The sequence below is a fragment of the Montipora foliosa genome, chromosome 6 (genome assembly GCF_036669935.1).
Source record: "Montipora foliosa isolate CH-2021 chromosome 6, ASM3666993v2, whole genome shotgun sequence".
NCBI classification, from domain to species: Eukaryota; Metazoa; Cnidaria; class Anthozoa; order Scleractinia; family Acroporidae; genus Montipora; species Montipora foliosa.
The window spans coordinates 59,464,060-59,484,059 of record NC_090874.1 but is presented as its reverse complement, the minus strand read 5'-3'; the positions used below and the strand labels follow the sequence as shown (position 1 = coordinate 59,484,059).

General features: G+C 39.7%; 3 protein-coding genes and 1 pseudogene across 3 annotated transcripts in view; 2 read left to right on the top strand and 2 right to left on the bottom strand.

Moving 5' to 3' along the window:
• Positions 1-6,910, bottom strand: part of LOC138007968 (proline-rich transmembrane protein 1-like) — a 25,785-nt gene extending 18,875 nt beyond the window's left edge. Inside the window, exon 1 of the mRNA XM_068855119.1 lies at positions 6,244-6,910. The gene's annotated coding sequence lies outside the window, so the exon portion shown is untranslated. The remainder of the gene's footprint in view (positions 1-6,243) is intronic.
• The window catches only part of LOC138007967 (uncharacterized), a 17,384-nt gene extending 8,167 nt beyond the window's left edge, over positions 1-9,217 (top strand). The window contains exons 5-7 of the mRNA XM_068855117.1: positions 197-309; positions 672-843; positions 6,981-9,217. Coding sequence (XP_068711218.1) covers positions 197-309; positions 672-843; positions 6,981-7,246 — 551 coding nt within the window. The 3' untranslated portion in view covers positions 7,247-9,217. The remainder of the gene's footprint in view (positions 1-196; positions 310-671; positions 844-6,980) is intronic.
• LOC138007970 (uncharacterized) lies at positions 2,567-4,381 on the bottom strand (annotated as a pseudogene).
• Positions 9,218-14,152: 4,935 nt separating the features above from the next.
• LOC138005843 (uncharacterized) overlaps positions 14,153-20,000 on the top strand; it is a 13,090-nt gene continuing 7,242 nt past the window's right edge. Inside the window, exons 1-5 of the mRNA XM_068852018.1 lie at positions 14,153-14,211; positions 14,930-15,238; positions 15,594-15,661; positions 17,369-17,512; positions 18,382-18,549. Of these exons, the coding sequence (XP_068708119.1) occupies positions 14,959-15,238; positions 15,594-15,661; positions 17,369-17,512; positions 18,382-18,549 (660 nt within the window). The 5' untranslated portion in view covers positions 14,153-14,211; positions 14,930-14,958. The remainder of the gene's footprint in view (positions 14,212-14,929; positions 15,239-15,593; positions 15,662-17,368; positions 17,513-18,381; positions 18,550-20,000) is intronic.

The window sequence follows — 20,000 nt, the reverse complement described above, 5'->3', positions numbered from 1 at the left end:
TTCGGGAGACCGATTATCATTGATGTCATCACTACAGTGTCTAATAACTCTTCTCGTATTAAATTGGGGACTGGTTTTGATGTCATTGTCAATTACCGTTGTATGTTAATAGCAGATTGGTTGAAATTCTTCTGTAGTGGTAAGTGAACCAAAAGTGCTTTGAAATAAATTCATTTGCATCCTTGGTTTTTGACAGATCCTCAAGGGAAGCTCATGGTCTATGCAGGGTCAACTGAATTATTAATGAGCCTCAGCAAGGCAGTTGGTCGCTTTGCCAATGTGTCAATAATCAGAGTCAATGGAATGAAGGTAAGGAACATGGTCATGAAAATACCTAGCAATTTAGGAACAGTGACCCCAATGCTGTTGGAAGGAGTGCATGAGCAACACCTGAATTTAGTCAGGTGTAGGAATTGATCCCCTCATATCTGAGAATATTTCCTTTTTTTTCCGGAATTTTTCTGGAGCTGCAGGTCAATTTACACACGCAATTCCAACTAATTATTAAAGCCAAGAATGTGCAACGAACAGTTTCCATGGAACACTATTGAGCCGTAACAAAAACTGAGATTTTAGGAGCTGGATTCGAGCTGCTCGCCTGTCATTGCTCTACGGTTTATAGCATACATAGGTTAGTCGTGAACTGAAGAAGCTGTTTTTCTCTTTGTCAGGTGCTTGAATACAAGAAAGAGGAACTGGTGGTTTCTTTTGTAATGTTGGACCGACCGAAGGCCAGTGGAGGCGATGTGTCTGTTGTGTATCCTGAGAAGGGGCTTATGGATGGCTTGGATGCTTTGAATGCTTCAATGACCCAAAGACGTTTTCAAGCTAAGTTTCAGAATGGCAAGTATCAGCAATTCACAACCAGTTGAAATCAATCTTCCTATGATCTTTGTTATGTGTTTGTTTCTTTATGTTTTCGTGTGTTCCCTTGTCCAGCTTTTTCAATGCGGTTGTTATCAGCAAACCCGGCTGTCTCAAAGATGACCACCTGGCCCCAATTGGTTAAAGGTTTCCGGGATGACTCGATTCTTAATTGGTTTTGCTAGTGTCTGTTCGCTGGACAGTGATTTATCGGGTGGATAGCCCAATCCACCCTGCTCGTTGCCGGGGAAGTCACTTTAGAGGAAGCGATTAATGGAATATTTGTTTGAATTTCAACGTTTACACTTCTTAAAGAACCTTACTCACCCACTTTACATTGCGCGCCTTTGTTGTTGTTGTTATCCGGGAATTTGGAGCGTCTACTTCCATACATGGGCAAGTATCATTGAGTTATTTAAAATACACTTCGAAGATCCTCGAGCCCGGGAGGAGGGGGGGGGGGGGGGTACTGCCATATATGGGCTATATAGGTATGTGCCGCTGTGAAGGGTATGATTTTCAAGCAGTTTACTCTAGCATAGGGTATATAAATCAGAGCGTTTGGGTCTAGAATAGGGTATCATTTTTCACGAAACTGACCAGTTGGTTGAAGATTTTATCTAGACTAAGGAAGCCAGGAATTGCTACTCAAAAATAGAAAAAAATTAAATCGGCAAGTTTAAATTTTCACGACTCAGCCTCAACAGCGTTGATAGACGACTATCATAAAACGCTACTGGACATTATTAACTGTCAAAAATCGGGATTCAGACGAAAATCGGTGGTATTAATACTGGTTAAAATTAAACAATTATTGTCTTGATAATGCGTACGTACGTGCTTGGCATTGCTGGACAAGTATAAATAAATCCTTTTTTCATAAAGAAGTTTTGTTTTGGCTTTGTTTTAGACTGTGCTAGTGACCTCAGTTTCTGGAAAACAGCTACTCAAGGATAGGAGTGATTTGGGGAGTTTACTCTAGTATAGGGTAGCAAAATCCAGCTGAAACTAGCTCTGGTATAGGCTAAGGGTTTGAGGGTCCCAGCAGCACTTCCCCACCCAGAAATTCCTAAAGTACCCCCCCCCCCCCCCGGGTCCTCGGGGAGGTTTATCCTGTGAAATTAAACAGATTTCGATCAGAAAAACAACAGGAAACCGTCATTTCGAGCGCTTTTCTGTGAAGCGTGGAGCTACCTCTGCAGTGAATTAGAGAGGGAAATACAGTTTCTACGCGTGGTACTAAGTTGTTTGAACTTTTAACTGGACCCTAATTAATAAGCAAGCAACCCGAATTGATTTTATACCCAAGCAGTTTGCAATGGAAACAACAAGGCGAGATAGTTGAATTCGCTGCTAGCGGGGTACTTGGCAAATAAGCTTAAGGTGGCATGTACCTCAAAAATTGTTATTTTTTCACAAGCTTTTCAACAAAATGCAACCTGCACTCTTTGAATACAGACCACGAGACAAGTCTATTTTGATAATTGTTTACCAATTATGTTGCTATGGTAACCAAGAGGGTGGGACTGAACCTGCTGGAGGGTGTCCTTGCTATAACAGCTCTAACTCCAAAAGTTTTCAACAAAATTCGATAAAATTTTCAGGGAATAATGTTTAAAGGCAATATAATACAAGGAACTAAAAAAAACTATCATACTGCACGAGTACAAGAAACACCATGATTTTAATTATAAGAGAATATAAAATATGTGAAAATTTCCAAATGAAAATTTTGATTTCATAGCCATATGGACCAAATTGGCTAATTTTAGTTCATTGTACGCAGCACTATATTCACTATTTTCACTGAAAAAATGAGACAAATATGTTAAATTCCCAAAAATATATCAATGTTACAGTTTCAGCAGATACGCAAAATTCTTAATTTTGAGGAAAAGGCTTTTAAAGTTGATCTTTTCATTTCACAAGATTTCTAGAAAGGAATGAATTGCTTAAAATGTCTAAAAATACCCAGAGGCATAGTTCACACCCACTGCCTCCTTCCTTTTGTCATCTTTTCTCTTTTTTCAGCCTCTGAGCACTTTTCTTCTCTTCTTTGTGTTATCAAGGCTTTTCCTCTGAGATAGGTGAACACGTGCTCGATCCTCCTGTTTGCAACCAGTTTCAGTAAACCTTCCTGGAGGAATGCCAAGAGCATCAAAAAGCTTCAACACAACAGAACAGCCAATATTGAAGTGAGCAACAGCATCATACAAGCCCATTTCAAGAATCTCTCGGCCAATATACACTTCCCTAGGGACGCGGTGCCAGACCGTACCATTCAAAGCCTCATTCTGGTTTTGAGTTTTTCCATGCAAACATTTTTCCAGCAAGCTGTTTTCACTTAGTCTAACATACTCTGGTTTGAGTTTGGCAATAACTTCCAAGGGAAGTCCAGGACCATGCTTATAGAGACTTGTCCTGTTGGCTTTATCTTGTTGGTACTTGCACCAACTTGTGCTGCCAATGGGGCAGTGGTCATGCAATGGGCGGGACTCGCTGGCGGCACAATGCATAAAACTGGCATGGATGGCTTTTTTCATCCCTGTCAAGTTCCCCACGTTGGCACAAATGGCAATACCATAATAATTCTGGAGCTTGTCAATTGATGAATCAGTTAGTTTGCCCCTCCCTCCCAGTCCTGGGTTTTCGCGCTTCAACTTGCGAAGTGTTGTGCCCACCCTTTTTTGCACATGGCCGATGCACTCTTTCTGTTCAACTGCAATTCCTGAAGCTTGGTACACATCCTTTACTCTACTAAAACTTTTGCTATCACCATCTCCGTAATATTCTGTATAACGCAAGTTATGCAGTTCCACAGAGTGCCTAAATATACGGTTGACACCTTCTGGTTCCATGGAGCTGGTGGTGGGGGCATATTCATCAAACTACAAATTTTTTTAGCACCAGTGTGCCCCTTTCCAAGGATTCTCATGCTATAAACAATTCGTCTGTTCACCTCGAAGCTCTTCCCTTGTTGTTTTGAGGTGTAAAAGGAGTAAATCCAGCCACACTTCTCACACAGTAAACGCAAACTTGAGGCACAGCCCTTTCTATAAATTTCATCTTCCATAAACAAAAGACTCGACTCACCACATTCATGACACCTCAATAGCGAGAGCACATTGCACAACACTTCCATGTCAAAGAGTCTGAACCCTGTAATCATTGGATCACTGCTAGAAGTAGATGTTTTCTCCGATTTATCTACTGGTTTCTTTTCTTCGATCTTCTTTTCTTCGATATTTAGCTTTCGGTAAGATGCAGACAAACATTCTTTTGCTTCATCGTCAACTCGAGTATTCGACGAACTGATTTCATCTTCAAGCAAAGGAGAACTGCTTTCTCCATCCACAAAGCCTCTGTTATTGTAATTCTTACTATTTGTAAATCTATTCAAATGAAACTTTCTTTTCCTTCGCCTTTGAGAAGCAAATTTAGCTTTTGGCATTCTGTCACGATCCACAAACCAGAAAATATGGCGGCGGTTTGCTCAAACGACACTGGGAACGAAGTCCGAAACACAAACTAGATCCTAGTCTCCCAAGGGAAAATCGACGCGGAAAATCATGGCGAAAATTGCGATATTATGCGCGTTTCCCGACCCAAAACGACGCGTAAACAAACCTGTTGCTATGGCAACGAACCGACATTACCTTGTTTCACCCTCAATGTTGTTTTTCCAAAAAAGATATTCGAGGAAAAAACACTCCAGAAGTAAAAACAAACAATAAAAGATTTCAAATCAGTTAGAAAATTTTTTTGACCAACATTCGTATTCCTGCCGTTTTTTTGAGGTTTTAAGCGAGTATAAAGCAAACTATAAGGACAGTCTCAGTGTGGCGCGCACAATACACAGTTGTAGCATTAGGTAAAATGCCCTTCTACATTTCTAGAATTTCCTTTTTGTCTTCAAACGGGTGTTGAATCCAACAAACATTTCTTCTTCCTGTAAATAAACACAAGCTGACCTTCTGACCTCTATAGTTGTCAACTTGTCCAGACCAAGAAGAAGATGAGGCTACGGGTAGCCTACACTCTGTTGGAAGGATTTTTAGCCGACTTCCTATAAGTTCACAGTATTTTAGTGGGTTTTTCTTTTTTTGTTTCAATATCTTGGTAAATAGCCAATTTCAATTCTGTAGTCCGAAGTCCACAGTCCGTGACCTAATGGTAAGGTTAAGTGCGATCGGGGATATTTGTTTACATTTAAAACTGTTGTTAACGACATTGATTCCCATCAAAACTAGAAAACAGCTGCTTTGCAAGTCTCTACGATGATATTTAAAAATATTTCTTAATACTGGAAGAATGATAAAATTACGATATCTGTTACAGAGTCATACTGTAACCGGATATTGCATTGCGTACAACGAAAACACAGAAACTCGTTTCCAGTCACGCCCCCAACTCTTTGATACACATTCCCCCTTAATCTGTCACGTGGTTTAGTGGTCATCGCGATTGCCTCTGAAGGGAGAGATATCGACTTCAGAACGGCCTTCTACGAGACAGAGAAATCTTACGCATGCACAGTCCAACGCGATATTACCTTGTTTCTCTCATTACATCTTCGTCTTTCAAGTTTCTTGAAAGTTATAACAAAACTCACATGTAGTTCAATTATACTCTCTGGGAGTTGACAACAATTTACTTACATTTACTACGACTCGTAATCTGAAGAACAACGCAAGTTATGGAATAAAGACAAAGTGGTTTTTGTTTAAGTGTCATAATAATTCTGAAAGATATGCAATTTATACGGTCACTCGGAAATCACGAAGCAAATTAATCCATCGAGCAAAGAAACGTCAATGCTGAGTTTGCTGTTCGCCTCTATTTTGAAAGCGAGTCTCCTTGTAAAACCACTGAAATGGTAAATGGTTGAGCATTTTTATCCAGATCAAACTCTTTCAATTTGAGTGGTTTCGCTGGAAGATATATTTTGAAGCGGAGCAAAACAACAAGTCGGAAATGGGCTTTTGCAGCGAACACGGTAATTAGCCATGTGTGACATCTTGTTGGCAGGGGATATTACTTGGTTTGCTGACCACCTAAAATACTTCGTATTGTTGGCTTTTTTCTTGTGTTCTTTGTTCGATGTCGTTCCTTTAGTTTATCAAATAAGATCGGGTAGAATTGTTTTAATTTTTCCTATATTCTCTTGTTCGCATAGTCATCGTGGGTAGCTAGCTCTCGTTAACTTGGATTTTCTTTTCTCTTGACTATTAAATCCTATCCAATCCGTGCTCAATTCCATCGATCAACAACATTATATAGACGAAATGAAATCAACAAGGTAATATTATTCATGGTAATTAGGTCGTGGGTCGGGTTGTTGAAAATTGAAGAAATTTAAATGCTGAAGTTTAACCTTACCTTACAAATCCGTCATGACAACCGTCAAGTAGAAATCTCTATCCTTCATCCTTTACTCTTTACCCGTTACCCGTGGAAAAGAGCTGCCGAGATCAGTATCCAAATGTTTGCCGAAAACTTGCCTTGCCTCTTTGTTCAGTGCCAGCAGCCTGAGCGGAAGACACGTACAACAATATTTGAACAGAATTTATCGATCCGACAGTGGATTTGCTGCTCGTGATTCCTTTTGATGTAGTCCAAGAAGTTATTTCTTCACTTTCCAGAAATGATAATACATTAATTCTGATCGTTCCAGCCGTTAATCGAGGATTTCCAATTTCGGTACTCTTCGCTGCCATTCCAAGAGCAGATGTTTCAACAACAATTCCGTTTCCACACGATAACATGTTGCGAAGAGCAAGTCATACATAAATAATATTAGAAACTCAAATTCTAATAAACATAGCTTATTTTCCAATAGAAAACAGAATTATACTGCCCATTTGACGTCCGATGGAAACATTACTTTACAGAGTCAGAGTCATAGAATTCCGTGTTTTGGGGCCCTGAAAATGGCGACTGAAGTAATGTGGGTGCGCAATGCAAAGTGGGTGAGTAAGGTTCTTTAAGAGTCTACAAACCATTTGGTATCCGTGCCTATTGGACAATCACCTATTCGAACCGTTGGCGTAAACTTGACATTGTTTATGTTTTCAGCAGTAACTGATGTCTGTTCGGTTTTTTTTTTCTTTTTGTAGGAACTTTAAACGCGATCCCTTACTCGTTTGTGGTCGGCTTTGTACCATCCCCTCCTGCACCACAACCCCAGCCACCTCCGACTACCGTTCCAGTGCCCCCGCGTCCCAGCTCCCCTGGCAAACAAACCAAGGGTGTCTCCAGTGGCCTAGCGGCCGGGATTTCTATTCTCATGTTAGTGGTTGGTGTCGGTGGGGGCTTGGTTATCGCTCATTTCATCATGAAGCGCCGTGGAACCGGCTTGTTTCAATACGAGAGACAGGCGTAACTGTTTCCTTTTAGAGAGAGCAGAAGGTTAGCCAACGAATGCGCAAGTGTTATTTGCTGCTCTAATTCTAACGTCTGTATTTTTTGTTAATTTAATCGTCATTGCCACCTGCCTACACGTGCACGCTGTCACTTTATTCCGCGTTTTTTGCATTCGTTTTCCTTGAGCCGTGATTGGTTCGTTTGTTTGTCTGGTTCTTGTGATTGGCAGCTAAGCAAGGAACATTTTCCGACGCCCGTCGGGATAAAACAAGCAATTATTAAAAAATAAAAGATTTCGAAAAGAAAAACTTGAATCTCGTTACCTTCAAGGGCCGGCGCCGCCTCTTGTGTTTTCATTTTAGTGCAAACCACTTTGACTCGAGCCTTTTCGGTTTCCTGTTAATTGCAGATACATGTACTGGGTTTTCATTCAAAAAAGTACCAATTTGTGCATTATGTAAACGGAAAGCATTTCCCAAAGGCACATGAAGGCATATGTATTTACAAAGAAACCCAAAACCCCCAGGAATAAAGAGAAGAGCGTGCTGAATATTGTATTTCCTTCTTGATGTGTACGGGTAAAAAACCGTTTCTCGGGTTTTTGATAAGTGCATTAATTTATCTTTTATTGATTGGGAAAATTGCGAGAAAAACATTTAGTTTTAAAATGAAAAAAATGATAGAAAATTGCAGACCAGGCTTATAACAGAACAACTATCTGGCAACAACCTGGCCAAATTTCATGTAAATTTGTCAAGCGGTTAAAGACTCTTCAAAGCAAGACGATCAGAGGCATACTCACCAAGTACTCCATTTCAGCAGGCTAATGCAAAACTATCCCGACAACCCCGAAATAATCTTCCAAATTGTTCTTCTCGTGCAGGACACAATAGCTCCGTCAAGAACATTTTTCTTCTGTGGCATTAAATTTTTGGCGAGGTGTTCATGAGGTGAATTAGTAAATATACTGTCTGAGAAAATAAAAAATGGTCTATAGAAAATAAGGCTTGGTGAGGCGTCATTTTGGACTTTAGTAAAACAGACTGTTGTTTAGTTGGGTACCGTCTTCAGTTATGCTTAGCTTGCATTGGTCAATTACATCAGATGCAGACAGTCAAATGAACCAATTGGGAATTAAAGGAAATACGTGCACCCGGTATCAAGCGCGGGAAAAAGCATGCATTCGACAACCGACAGTTTACAACCGGTCACCAAATTTACAATGGAGTTAAAGTAATAAGCATGTAGGCAACTTTAAAAAAAGCTCTTGCTGGGATAGTTTTTCCTATTCATATGTAAATTAGACCGAGTATCATAGAGTCAATTAGCCCTTTTTCAGTTAATCCGTTGGTGGCATTGACAGGAAAGCAGTGCGCTCGACTACAGTATCGATAGAAACTTTTCTCTCATTTGGCGAATGTAAAATGGCTGGTTTCGAGCATTTTTTGGTTACAGTTTCATATTTAATCAATAGGTGTTTCGCTCAGTTCTCACCGTGTTGTATCTTAGCCATGGCGAAATGTCAGTTTGATAATGTCACGTGCAGATACATACGTAGGTCCTTGTATTGGAGTTAGTTGTGTGAGCTAAGTAAGGATTTCACAGGAAAGACAAGCAAGGTCGGCAGAAAATATATGATTTTGACCGTCTTAGTTCTTATTTTTATGGTTAAGGCGCAATTCTTAGGGGATCGGCATAAGAAGAGCCAGCATATCAGGGTCTTAAATTTACACTCAGTGGAAGGCGTCTCCCATGTAAACACATTACTTCCTGTCCATGTTTCCCACTTGCCCTATCTCAATCCTTACGAAAAACGCCAATAAGAGAACCTGGAGACGGAGGTGGGAACGGAAGACTGTGCTTTTAAAAGGCTACATAACAATAATAAGCAACTTGTATTAAATCTTTCGCGACTTTTGTCAATATATATATATTTATATATCTTTGTAATTTCACGTTAAAAAAATAAAAATTGAGTGAAGCAGTCAAATGGCAGTTAATGTTTTCTTAACGTTAACAAGGAGCATAAGCTAGGACAACGGCTGTGAGAACGCTGTCTAAAAATATGATTCCCTTTATTGCAATAATTACGCGAGTACTCCAAGGGTGCTTTCGATTGGGAAATTTGGATTTGGATCTTAAAATCCGGATCTTCGGATTTCCAATCAAACAAAATCCGAAAACGGATTTCGCAACGGATTTTGATAATTGAAATCCTTACCCGACGTGGGTAACGACAGGGCTTCAATTGCGCGGCTAGTGGATTGAAATGAAAGAAAAACCTTTGTCCTTGAATTCTACGGTGGAATTTTAACCGTGGGAACATTTTATCCAGGAATATTTGACTGGATTTGGTGGGCTCGTGAGAATTAAGTGTTCAGCCTTGGTATTTTATTGTAACCGTTGACAACCGAGGAACTGATAATGGCTTATAAATTCGCGTCAAATCTGGAAACAAAACCCACACAGGAAGGAAGCAACAAGGTTAGGCTTTTTAATTGATAATTGTTTCGTAAAATTATCTTCTCAGGTCTTTTGTCGGGATTCCCATACAAAACCTTATATTTTTGTTAGCTTTCCATCACACTGCGCTTGGGGTTCCTGTGCATGCACTTGCATTCTTATTTGAACAACTGTTCTTGCATTGTCAATCGTTTCCTGTGGTGGGCTTACTTGCCTTTGAAGGCTTTTTGAAGGCCATTAGAATTGCTTCGTAGTGACAATAATAATAATTGCATTGAAAGTATTGATCCCAGATCCTGTGTGGTTGTCTTCGAAAAACTTACTACATTTGTTTTCTCAATTTCCGTTATAAATAGCCCTGTTTCATTGTGGTGGACTTAACGATGGCTCCATTGAAATTATTAATTCTTTTGCACCATACGATCAGTGTTTCTAGCTTTTCCAATATGTCGTTGTGAAAACTGTACCATTACGATTTCTTTTCGTTGGTCTTTTGCTTCAAGAGACCTGTGTTTCGCACTGAAACCGAATAAATCTTTCGCGGCATTTCGATGAAGAAAAATTACGTACGGATGGATGTATGTATTTCTGTATGTAATTAAGCTTCTGAGAAAGAACGCCGTACATGGCTTTGTATTTTACAGCTTTTTACAAATATTGTTCATGAAATATCTTTGAAAAATGGGTGGTTAATCCCAATTTTTGATTTCAATAACAATTGTTAAGGTCTACATTTCCTGCATAATCATAAGCCGGGGCAAAAATACCTTCGAATTAGTAGGCATCGTACTTAACTTGAAAAATATAAAATCAGCGCGTGCCAAAATGATTACGTGTGTGCAGAATAAATGCGCAATAACAATAGGTGGCACCGTCCTTACCTTGAACGACATGCACAGGGCGTAACCTGTGTACAAGTGCCTCCTCCCTTTTTCTGAGTGGACGGGGCGGATGTACACAGGCTTGAGGCGCACAATTTCGATACATTTGTGTTACGGCGTTTTCAAAGAATGAATTATTGATTTTCCATCGAAGTAGGACATTTTCCACCAATCCTAAGCCTTGCATAACAAATTACCCCTAGGACTGAGAATGGTCACTCGCGCCTGTCAGAAACAGGCATGGTCAGCGAAGATGCCTCGCCGTGGACTTATGTGGTCCTGGTTTTTGGGTAAATGTAAATGTAAATGTAAATGCTTTGTTTATAGTGGAAGTGAACTTAGCTATCAAGCTAGTTTACAGGCACCCCACTTTTAACAATGTGAAAGAAACAATTCAAAGTTAACAGAAACATTAAGAACCCCAACTGGCAGGAGGCAACCAGTTGGCTATTTACAAAGCGTGGTGGAGTTGAATCCGGGACAACCGGAAACAAATCCTAACCAGAGGTTAGAACGGGATTTGAACCCGGATCAGACGCATACAAACCCAACGCTCGAACCACTGGACCACACTGCCTCCTTACTTGCATAATATTCCAGGAGTTTCTCGGCAGTCCCAAGCGTGAAACCGTTCATGGAATTACAAACTCAGAACGTGTTTGGTAGTCTCACTTTACCTAAGGCTATGCATCTTGTAACAAATATTCAATAAAAAGAACTGGTTAAGAGCCGTGTTCTATTGGGATCAACTAGCCAGTCATTTTTGTTAACCCAGGCGTGGTTTCAGCTGTTGGATGTTGGAGACGTTTGGTAATGTCTTTTTAGCACTGGGAAACTTCAACTACTCCAACTCCGGTTACGATTGTAATGTTTGAAGACGGAAGTGTCCAGTCTTAAGATCCGGAAGGAATCGTTGTACCAAGGGCGCTTTCCATTCGACCACAAATTTCGAAAACATCGGGTAAAGAATCATCCTCGGAGACCCAGGGGCAGTTAGTGGGGGCGGGAAAAAGTCTTAACGAGCGAGGAAAAAAATCGGGCCCCACTAACTGCCCCTGGGTCTCCGAGGATGGTAAGGAATCGAATGGAACGGATATGTTCAAGGGAAAAGAGTCGAAACGTTGGGTATGGCTTGCGAAGTGGTCCTGAACTTTCCCTTAGTTCATTCCTCCTCGGGCGCAATAGCTGCTTACATTTTGGGGCAATTTGGTTCCGAAAGGCCAAACGGAAAATGCTGTTTCATTCGCCCGCCTTTTTCACTTCGAATGGAAATTGCCCAAGCTCCCCCGGTTTATTCTCTCTCGCTGAAACGAGGTTCAGAGTCACGTGGTGTATTTTTTTGGCGGCCATATCTAGCTTCTCTGTAGGTTCGACAGTGTCGAGAGACTTTGAGGAGATTGTTTTCGTTTCCTGGTTCGGCTTTCGAAAAGAAAGGACGAACACATGATCACGATTGATGGGAGGAAATATTGATAACCGAATCAGATGATTCAGAGCAAGTGAAGCGTTTTCAAAGGTCACTTGCAACTTCGGTCAATTCAGAGAGGGAATTTGAAATATTAAGACTTACTGCTAATAGCCTTTTTACGAGAATGGATGAAAACGAAGAGTCTCTCGACGTTTCAGTTACCGAGGAACATTTTTTTAGCTCCTCACAAGGTAAGTGCTTCCCAAAGAAGTTTTAGAAGTTTTCATGTGCGCTTTTTGAGCCGTTGAGTAACTTAAGTCATTTTGAAATCCGTGCTGCCCAAATTAAGGTTAAATTAAGTTCTTAATTGTTTTCAGTATAAGTTTAGGGTTTGCTTTTTCAAGGATAGGAATGGTAATACTCAAGATGGTACGTTTTCTTTTCATTATTTCTCTTTCCCGCCATCAAGGTGCTAGGGCTACGTTGTCCACCAACGTGTCGCCGAGACCATTGCAAATTCAGTTGATTGAAAAGGGTTCCTCTCAGCTTTGTAACTCGGTGATGGTGAGTCTTGATTGAAATAAATCGCTTATATATTAAATAAAGCTTAATCGATTTGTAGAACAAACGAATGATAATGGCGTGCTGGTAGATATTGAGGCAAAGCTTTATTTTTTTCAATTTTTTTCTTTTGATTGGCTTTATGAAGAATAATGGCTTCACCACATAACATAAGCTTACATACTTACAGGATTCAGAGGATACAAGTGTAGCAGAGGGAAAAGTTATCTCAAAACACGGAAAGCGCATCACTGGGAAAATTGCTGAAAAGAACAAAGAAAATCCAGGTGTGGTTTCCAACGTACACAAATCTCATGCTTCAGAATATTTCCAATCACTGTAGAAAAAATTAAAGCAATTTACTTGACTAATATACAAAACAATACAACGCAAATCTTTTTATTTACGGAACTTTTATTTGATGAGTCGGATGTAATCACTTGTCAATTGTGGAATACATGTAAAAAAAAAAGAGCACAATACATCTGAAAATTTACAAATTGTATAAAGTATCGTGAATGATGTTCATAATAATTGGGATTAATTAACAAACTAAATAGGAATCCAAAATTGTACATGAATTTGTGAGGTAAGTCCTTCATAAATACTCGATTGGCCTTTTCCCTTGATGAGATTAAATATGAACTCCATGGCTGGAGACAACTATTTGGCTGTTTACAAATCTAGCCCAAGATTACTCAGTCTGCATTTTTGTAAGGAAAGCAGGGAGTTTGGAATCAAAACTTGTTTGTTCAAAACTAGCCAGCTAGGGAGCACACAAACTGTAAAATGGGCTATTCTAAATTATGTACTACAATCATTGGTCGTTCAGTATCTAACAGTCTGTTTTTATTTTATTTTGTTTTATTGAAGATCATAGTGTGCCATGCAATCAATTAAACACGTCTGTTAGTCCATTTTCACCCATTGTTGCCTTGGTGCCAGAACCTGACAAAATTACGCTGACACAGCAAACACAAGTGCAAAGTCCAGTTCCAGAAAAGAGCAGTGTTACAATAAAGGGGGAAGGGGTCCTTTCAAGAGAGTGCTCTCACGCCGATGAAGAACCTGGAAGACTTGCCAATGAAAAAGAGAAGATCAGTTACGAATTTTCAATCAGTCAAGACCAGGGCTGTGCCATTTCTGATGATGACTCTTCTGACATGAGCTTCTTGCACATGGCAGACGCCTTTAACCACCAATACCAAGACAAAAGAGAAAAGGATAATTCCTCCATAGCTAGTGACTCTTTTCCATCAGATGCATTCTTATCATCTATTTCACAGTTTAAGAACCTCAGGAAAAGAAATCCAGCTGGTATAACTCCCTTTCCTAGCATGATGGATCCTCCCTCCTCATCCTTGTGTGAACAGTCAGATCATTCCTCTGGCTGTTCATCAACCAGTCACAGAATGGTTTTGCCCGCAGCAGATAACACAGATGAGATACATACAAGCAACCCAGGTACACCAGATGGGCAGGAATGGCCACATCCAAATATGCAGATGTCCTGCTTTGTGCTTCTCGTTCCTATGCCCATGTATTTTGAAAATTTTCTTCTTCGAGAAAGCTGCCCTCAAATAGAGGAGGGTCAGCAAGAAAATGAGCCAGCCACTGTTCCCTCACATTCTCAGCCTGGGAAAATAACAGAACCTGAATTTTCTCCTGATGGTAAGTGCTAGCAGTCCAGTCTTAAACCGGTTCGTTTTACAAAACTGTAGGCTATTAAGGTTAAGAGATGATATGAAAAGAAAAAAATAGCATTGTTGACTCTTGCGTGAAATACTGTACATTAAAAAAAATTAATAACAATTAATAATTTTATTTTATTCCTGTTTAGGCTTTAAGATTCTCGTTTGTCTAGCATTACAACATCACCATATGGAACAAGGTCTTTTTTGCTTATAATGCGCTGGACCCTGCTAAAGGAATTCAACTCTCGCTTGTGTGACCATGACATTTCCAGACTGACAAAAAGATAAAAATATTCCGATATTGTGGGGATGAGAGTCAAACTAATATCAAAACTCAGTGCACTCTAATGCGAAGCTCTTTTTTTTTCATGATAGACTTGCTTTTACATGTATATTCAATTAATCGTTGAAAGTCTTCTAATAAATTTTATTTTTGTTAGCATTATTGTCATTGTAACGACTGCTTGTTAGACAATACATAGTTTGCGGGAAAGTTGAAGAACTTTTGAAGGTGATGATGATGATAATGATGATGACAAAAATTCACTTTTGCACAAACGTCCGTTGGCCTTCATAAAAACATGGAAACCTTACCAGCATCTATCAACGTAATCAGTTTAAATTTAAATGGAGCAAACCTCTTTTTCTTTGTAAATTAACTAGTCTTGACCTTTTGTAACAATTTTCTGTGCTAGCTATTTCTCAGACACCAGTAAGGACTCCTATGCTCCCTCCAGAGAGGACATCAGCTCCAAAGCAATTTTCTAGAACCGATCTGCCTTCAACAAGAATGAGAGTATCACCAAGCCCCCACAAAGGCAGCAAAAACTCTCCAATAATTACTGTATCCACCACAACCACTCCAATTCAGCCGTTACGAGGAAAGAAGCACAAATACGTTATTGCCCAAGGGAATAACAGACACTATAAGGGGATTTTAAGTTATCAAAACAGTTTCAATTCTCCAATAATGGAAGAAGGTCATCAGCCTATTTACTTACAAGGTAAAACTGACTTGAAATGCTTCTTCATTCTTTCTTTCTTTCATTCCTTCTGTTGTTTGCAATGAGTTTGACTGCATAAACATACGTTTCCATCAATTAAAGGTTTTTTGTGAGTGTAAGAATGTTTCCACTGAGCAAGTGTATGTTGTAATGTTCTCTTTGAGTCTGTGATGTATTGACCAGAGGCTAAAGTTTCGTGAGATAAGGTGTTAGTAAAAACATTGTGAAGTCCTTGATGACTCTTGCTCTCTATGTATATATCCTCCTTGTTAAATCGTTTTTCACGGAGACTGTTCCACAGCATCTAAAAATACAAATATTATATTTTCTGAGTTTCATATCAATGTTGTTCCAGGTCTGCCGCCACAGGGTTTCAGGAGACTTTGGAAGGGGAAAGATACTTGTACCGAGAGAATAACAAAGGTCAGCCTTATACAAAAATAAAATAATAGAGTTGTTCATAATTGTCCCTGCAGGGTTTTGGCTCAGAGGTCAAACCTAGAAGTCCCCGCGTAAAAAGGGTAAATGTATAAAATTGGTAGATGATATGGGGGGGGGGGGGGGGTGGGGGGTGATCAATCTCGATTTACTCTACTGGGCTTGCTAGGTGGTATCAGTATTTCTTAAGGACGGTGCCTACTAATTAAAGATATTTTTGCCCCGGTGTGTTATTATGCAGGAAATGTAGATCTTGACAAGAGTTATTGAAATCCAAAAAGAAAATTGGGGGTAACCACGCCTTTTTCAAAGATAATTCATGAATAATATTTGTAAAAAGCTTTAAAATACAAAGCAATGTATGGCGTTCTTTCTCAATTTGAAGCTTAAATATCTCTCAAAAATGCATGGTTACCCCCAATTTTCTTTTTGAATACCAAGAGTACTTACTAGGATCTACTTTCTCCGGATAGTTTTAAACCGCGCAAAAATATCCCTGTATTAGTAAGCATCGGCGATAGGAAATCCGAGTACCGGTATCTGGAGATGTGCACAACGTATGCGCAATAACAATAGTAGGCACTGTCCTTAAACGGGGTGCTAGTGGTATTGGTGTTGTTCTACACGACCGATGTGTTTTATGAGTCACTGTTCGAGTTAGCGATTGACAAATCAAACATTGAAGCAGATCTGATGCAAATCGAGTTGGCTTGCTCAGAAATTGATTTTGTCCGGACACAAATTAGAAACGGGGGCGACGATTTGTCAGACGCAAATCGGAAACAGGGGCGACATGTTCAGCATATAATTCAAACGTATCTCAACTGCCTTTCATACTATCTTAGGCGGGAGCAGATGCAGTGAAAACTATTACTAGTTACACTGATACAAACAACTACCATACAAGAGCCCATTTTCGAGTTGCTGCATGCATCAGTTTCAAAGCGAGTTCTGGTGCAAACCCAATCAAATGGAAAATACACCTTATTCCCAAATGGCCGCCATTTTAGTATTCTTTTGTTTCCATGCAAATTGGCCGTTATGGCCTCGCTTTCAAACGTAAAATTCAAAAGAATGTTTAACCTTAAACGAGGCCGTAAGGGCCGATTTGCATGGAAACAAAAGAATACTAAAATGGCGGCCATTTTGGAACAAGGTGTATGAGTTGCATACTCTCATGCAAATCAAACTCATTGAGCACTGAAACTCGCTTCGAAACCGAGACAAACAGCAACACGGAAATGGCCCATTATTTTGATACAAAAAATGGCTCATACTAAAATCCGGATTAAGATTCATGTAGAAAAATCTTGTTGAGCGCATGATAAACAAAAACGTGCATGCGACGTTTTGGAAGTTCTCTAATTGGATTCTCCAAAGAATGGTCCAATTTTGATAAATATAAATTGATTCTGATGTGTACTGGCGGTTGTTTGATTTCTTTTTCAAAGTATCGTCCTGCTTCCCTAAAATTTGTTTCATATCCTGGCTGTTCCTACTCTAGTCATCAATTGTGCAACAAAAATAATCCGATCATGTGACATGCATACAACACGTACTGTAAAGTCAGTACCAGAGAGTGCTTTCTGCATTGGCGAAAAAATGTATTGGTGAATCATATATTGAATATCCGATTCGCGAATTCGTGGAAATGATATTCACATTTCGTGTTTGATTTCTTGTGCATTTCAGAGGTCACTGGAACCAACCTTTTCAAAGACGCTTGTGTCCGTCAATCAAGAGGCCACCGTCCCCCAAATGGACAAGACCTCGCCGACGTGCATTGGGAATAGAAAACCATCTGACAGGGTTGTTCCAGAGACAAGCAATGAGACGGTGAGCTTTCATGTTAATAAATTAGTTGAAATAAATAAATAAATTAATCAATTGAATCAATTTTAAAGAAAGATTATATTAATTTATTTATTCATATAATAAATTACTTTAATAAAGTTTTAATAAATTAATTCAAGTTGATTAATTAACTGAATCATTTTTAATTGCTGAATTAATTAAGTAATTAATGTAATTTACTGAATCTTCATAAATTCGCACAAGAGTCCATGTGGGTGATGAACTCTTGATGCGCATCATGTTTCCTTCGACTTCGGTGACCACAAACCAGTTGCCACTTGGAGAGCACTGATGCAGTAAAGATCTTGGGTGCAAACTCGGCACGGCCAACCAAAATTGTTTGAAATAAAAACTGGGAAGAAAATTCTGCGTTTATAATCACATCTGCAAAGTCGCAAGACTTACCAGTAGATAAGGACTCTCAGCCGTAGGCCCAGTGGTCTAAAAAAAACGTGTTCATTAACTCCTAATGAACGAAATGATATATGAAATGAATCATATATTGAACTGCGGATATGAAATCAAGTGAAGCTCTGATCCTCGCAGTTATGAACGCAATCTTAGAAAATGCGTAGAGAAGCCTGAAAAATTCAGGACTTTAACGGGGTTTGAACCCGTGACCTCGCGATACCGGTGCGAACCCCGTGTCCAAAGCCCGGGTTCAAACAACGTCGAAGGCCTGAATCTTTCAGGCTTCTCTACGCATGCTAAAACTGCGTTCATAACTGCAAGGATCATAGCTTCACTTGATTAACTCTTAATGTCGACAAAGAACCCACCTGATTCTTTTATAAGGCTACTTGTTTTAGTCGGTGAGATGAATGATAACGATTTTCCTCTCGTTTCATCAGAGCCTGGAACAAACACTCTCTACTGAAGAGACTCCTGACGAATCGCAAACCAGTTCATGTACCATTAAGTCGGATGGGATAGAAGCGGCAGGTAAACAACTCAAATACTATCCTTGTCAATATATGGCACCATTTGATCATTTTAATTACTGCTCTCTGATTTTGCCGGCTAAAATGACACTTGAACAAAATTTTTATTGACATAGCTTCCTCGAGTCTCCTGTTGCTTGGTAATGGAGCATCCCAATTTATATTCCAATATTGTAGGTTCGAATCCTGTTGCACCCAGAATTTCCCGACTCTGCTGCCGCGTCACCGACAGCCGAAGAAGGGCTCTTTATTTGGTTTTTAGTACATGTTTACTCTTAGTTTTCTTTACTAAAATAGCACGCCGTCAAAAACCAAGGGATAGATTTCTGGATGGCAAAGTCGTCTTCTGGCGCAAATTTCTGTGGGCAACGTTGGTTACAGGAACATTAACGATTGTCTGAAATCCATAGCCCAGAAGTGTCGGTCTATCTTATTTGGCCTTAGCCCATCACAGGGTTCGTGCTACTCCTTGAAGTCCTTGAAAAGCCCTGGAATTTAATTTTGGACTTCAAGGGCGCTTGAGAAGCCCTTGAAAAAAAAGAATTTTGTGGAAAACTGCTTGAAAACTCCTTTAATTTTTGCTTGGGTTAAAATTGTTGAGATTGCATCGTGCTAAGTTAAAGAGACATTTCAGAAATTGAGCCCAAAATTGACTATTAGGGAAACATTAAAACCAAAAATTAAAATGCACGTGGGTGCCCTTAACTTTCAGGATGTGGTAAGGAATATCAAGGTAAGCTTTTTAGCCAAGAAAACATTGTAACACTATATATGGCGTATATGCCATATGCTATGGCGTAGAAATCTTCTTATAAAGACTCCTTGAAAACTCAATTCCTGGTTCTTGAAAACCCCTTGAATACTCGTGGAATTTTATAGACAAAATCCAGCACGAACTCTGCCATCAGTTTACAGTATTATCTAAATTTAGAATACAGGTCCCGCCAAATAATGGCCAATTTGATTGGGCCTAATGACCGGGGTACCGCAGCTCTCCTAATAGGTCCGCAACCAAACGGTATTCCACACGAGGATTGTTCGTGCTAATGCTAAATGCATCTACGCTTTGTTCCCGCAAACATCTATCAGTAGCCGTTCTAAAAATAGACAATAGAGAGCTTTAGATTCTAGGACGAGAACGACTACGAGTACGAGATTTTCTCGTAGAACAACAGTGAGCGCGCGTGCGGACCAGCGTCATTAGGGAGCTTAAGCACGCGCGTTTTTGAGACGCGGACTGTAACCGGAAGAGAACATTTTGCAAACCAGAACAGTGGTGTCTTCCAGATTTTTATACCAATCATCTCTAATGGAGAAAAGATACTTGGCAATGTAAATGTGGTTTGTGTGAAGACCAGTTAAAAGGGAAAACAGCTCACTTCCGGTTGCCGTCTGCGTCTCCAAAACGCGCGTGCTTAAAGGGACAGTGTCATGGGTTGTTAGTAAAAAATGAGGAAAGCAAAGAAGATCTGTTCACTGATGGCAAACGAAAATCAATGGCTAAAGTTTCTTCAAAACGGCTATTTTAG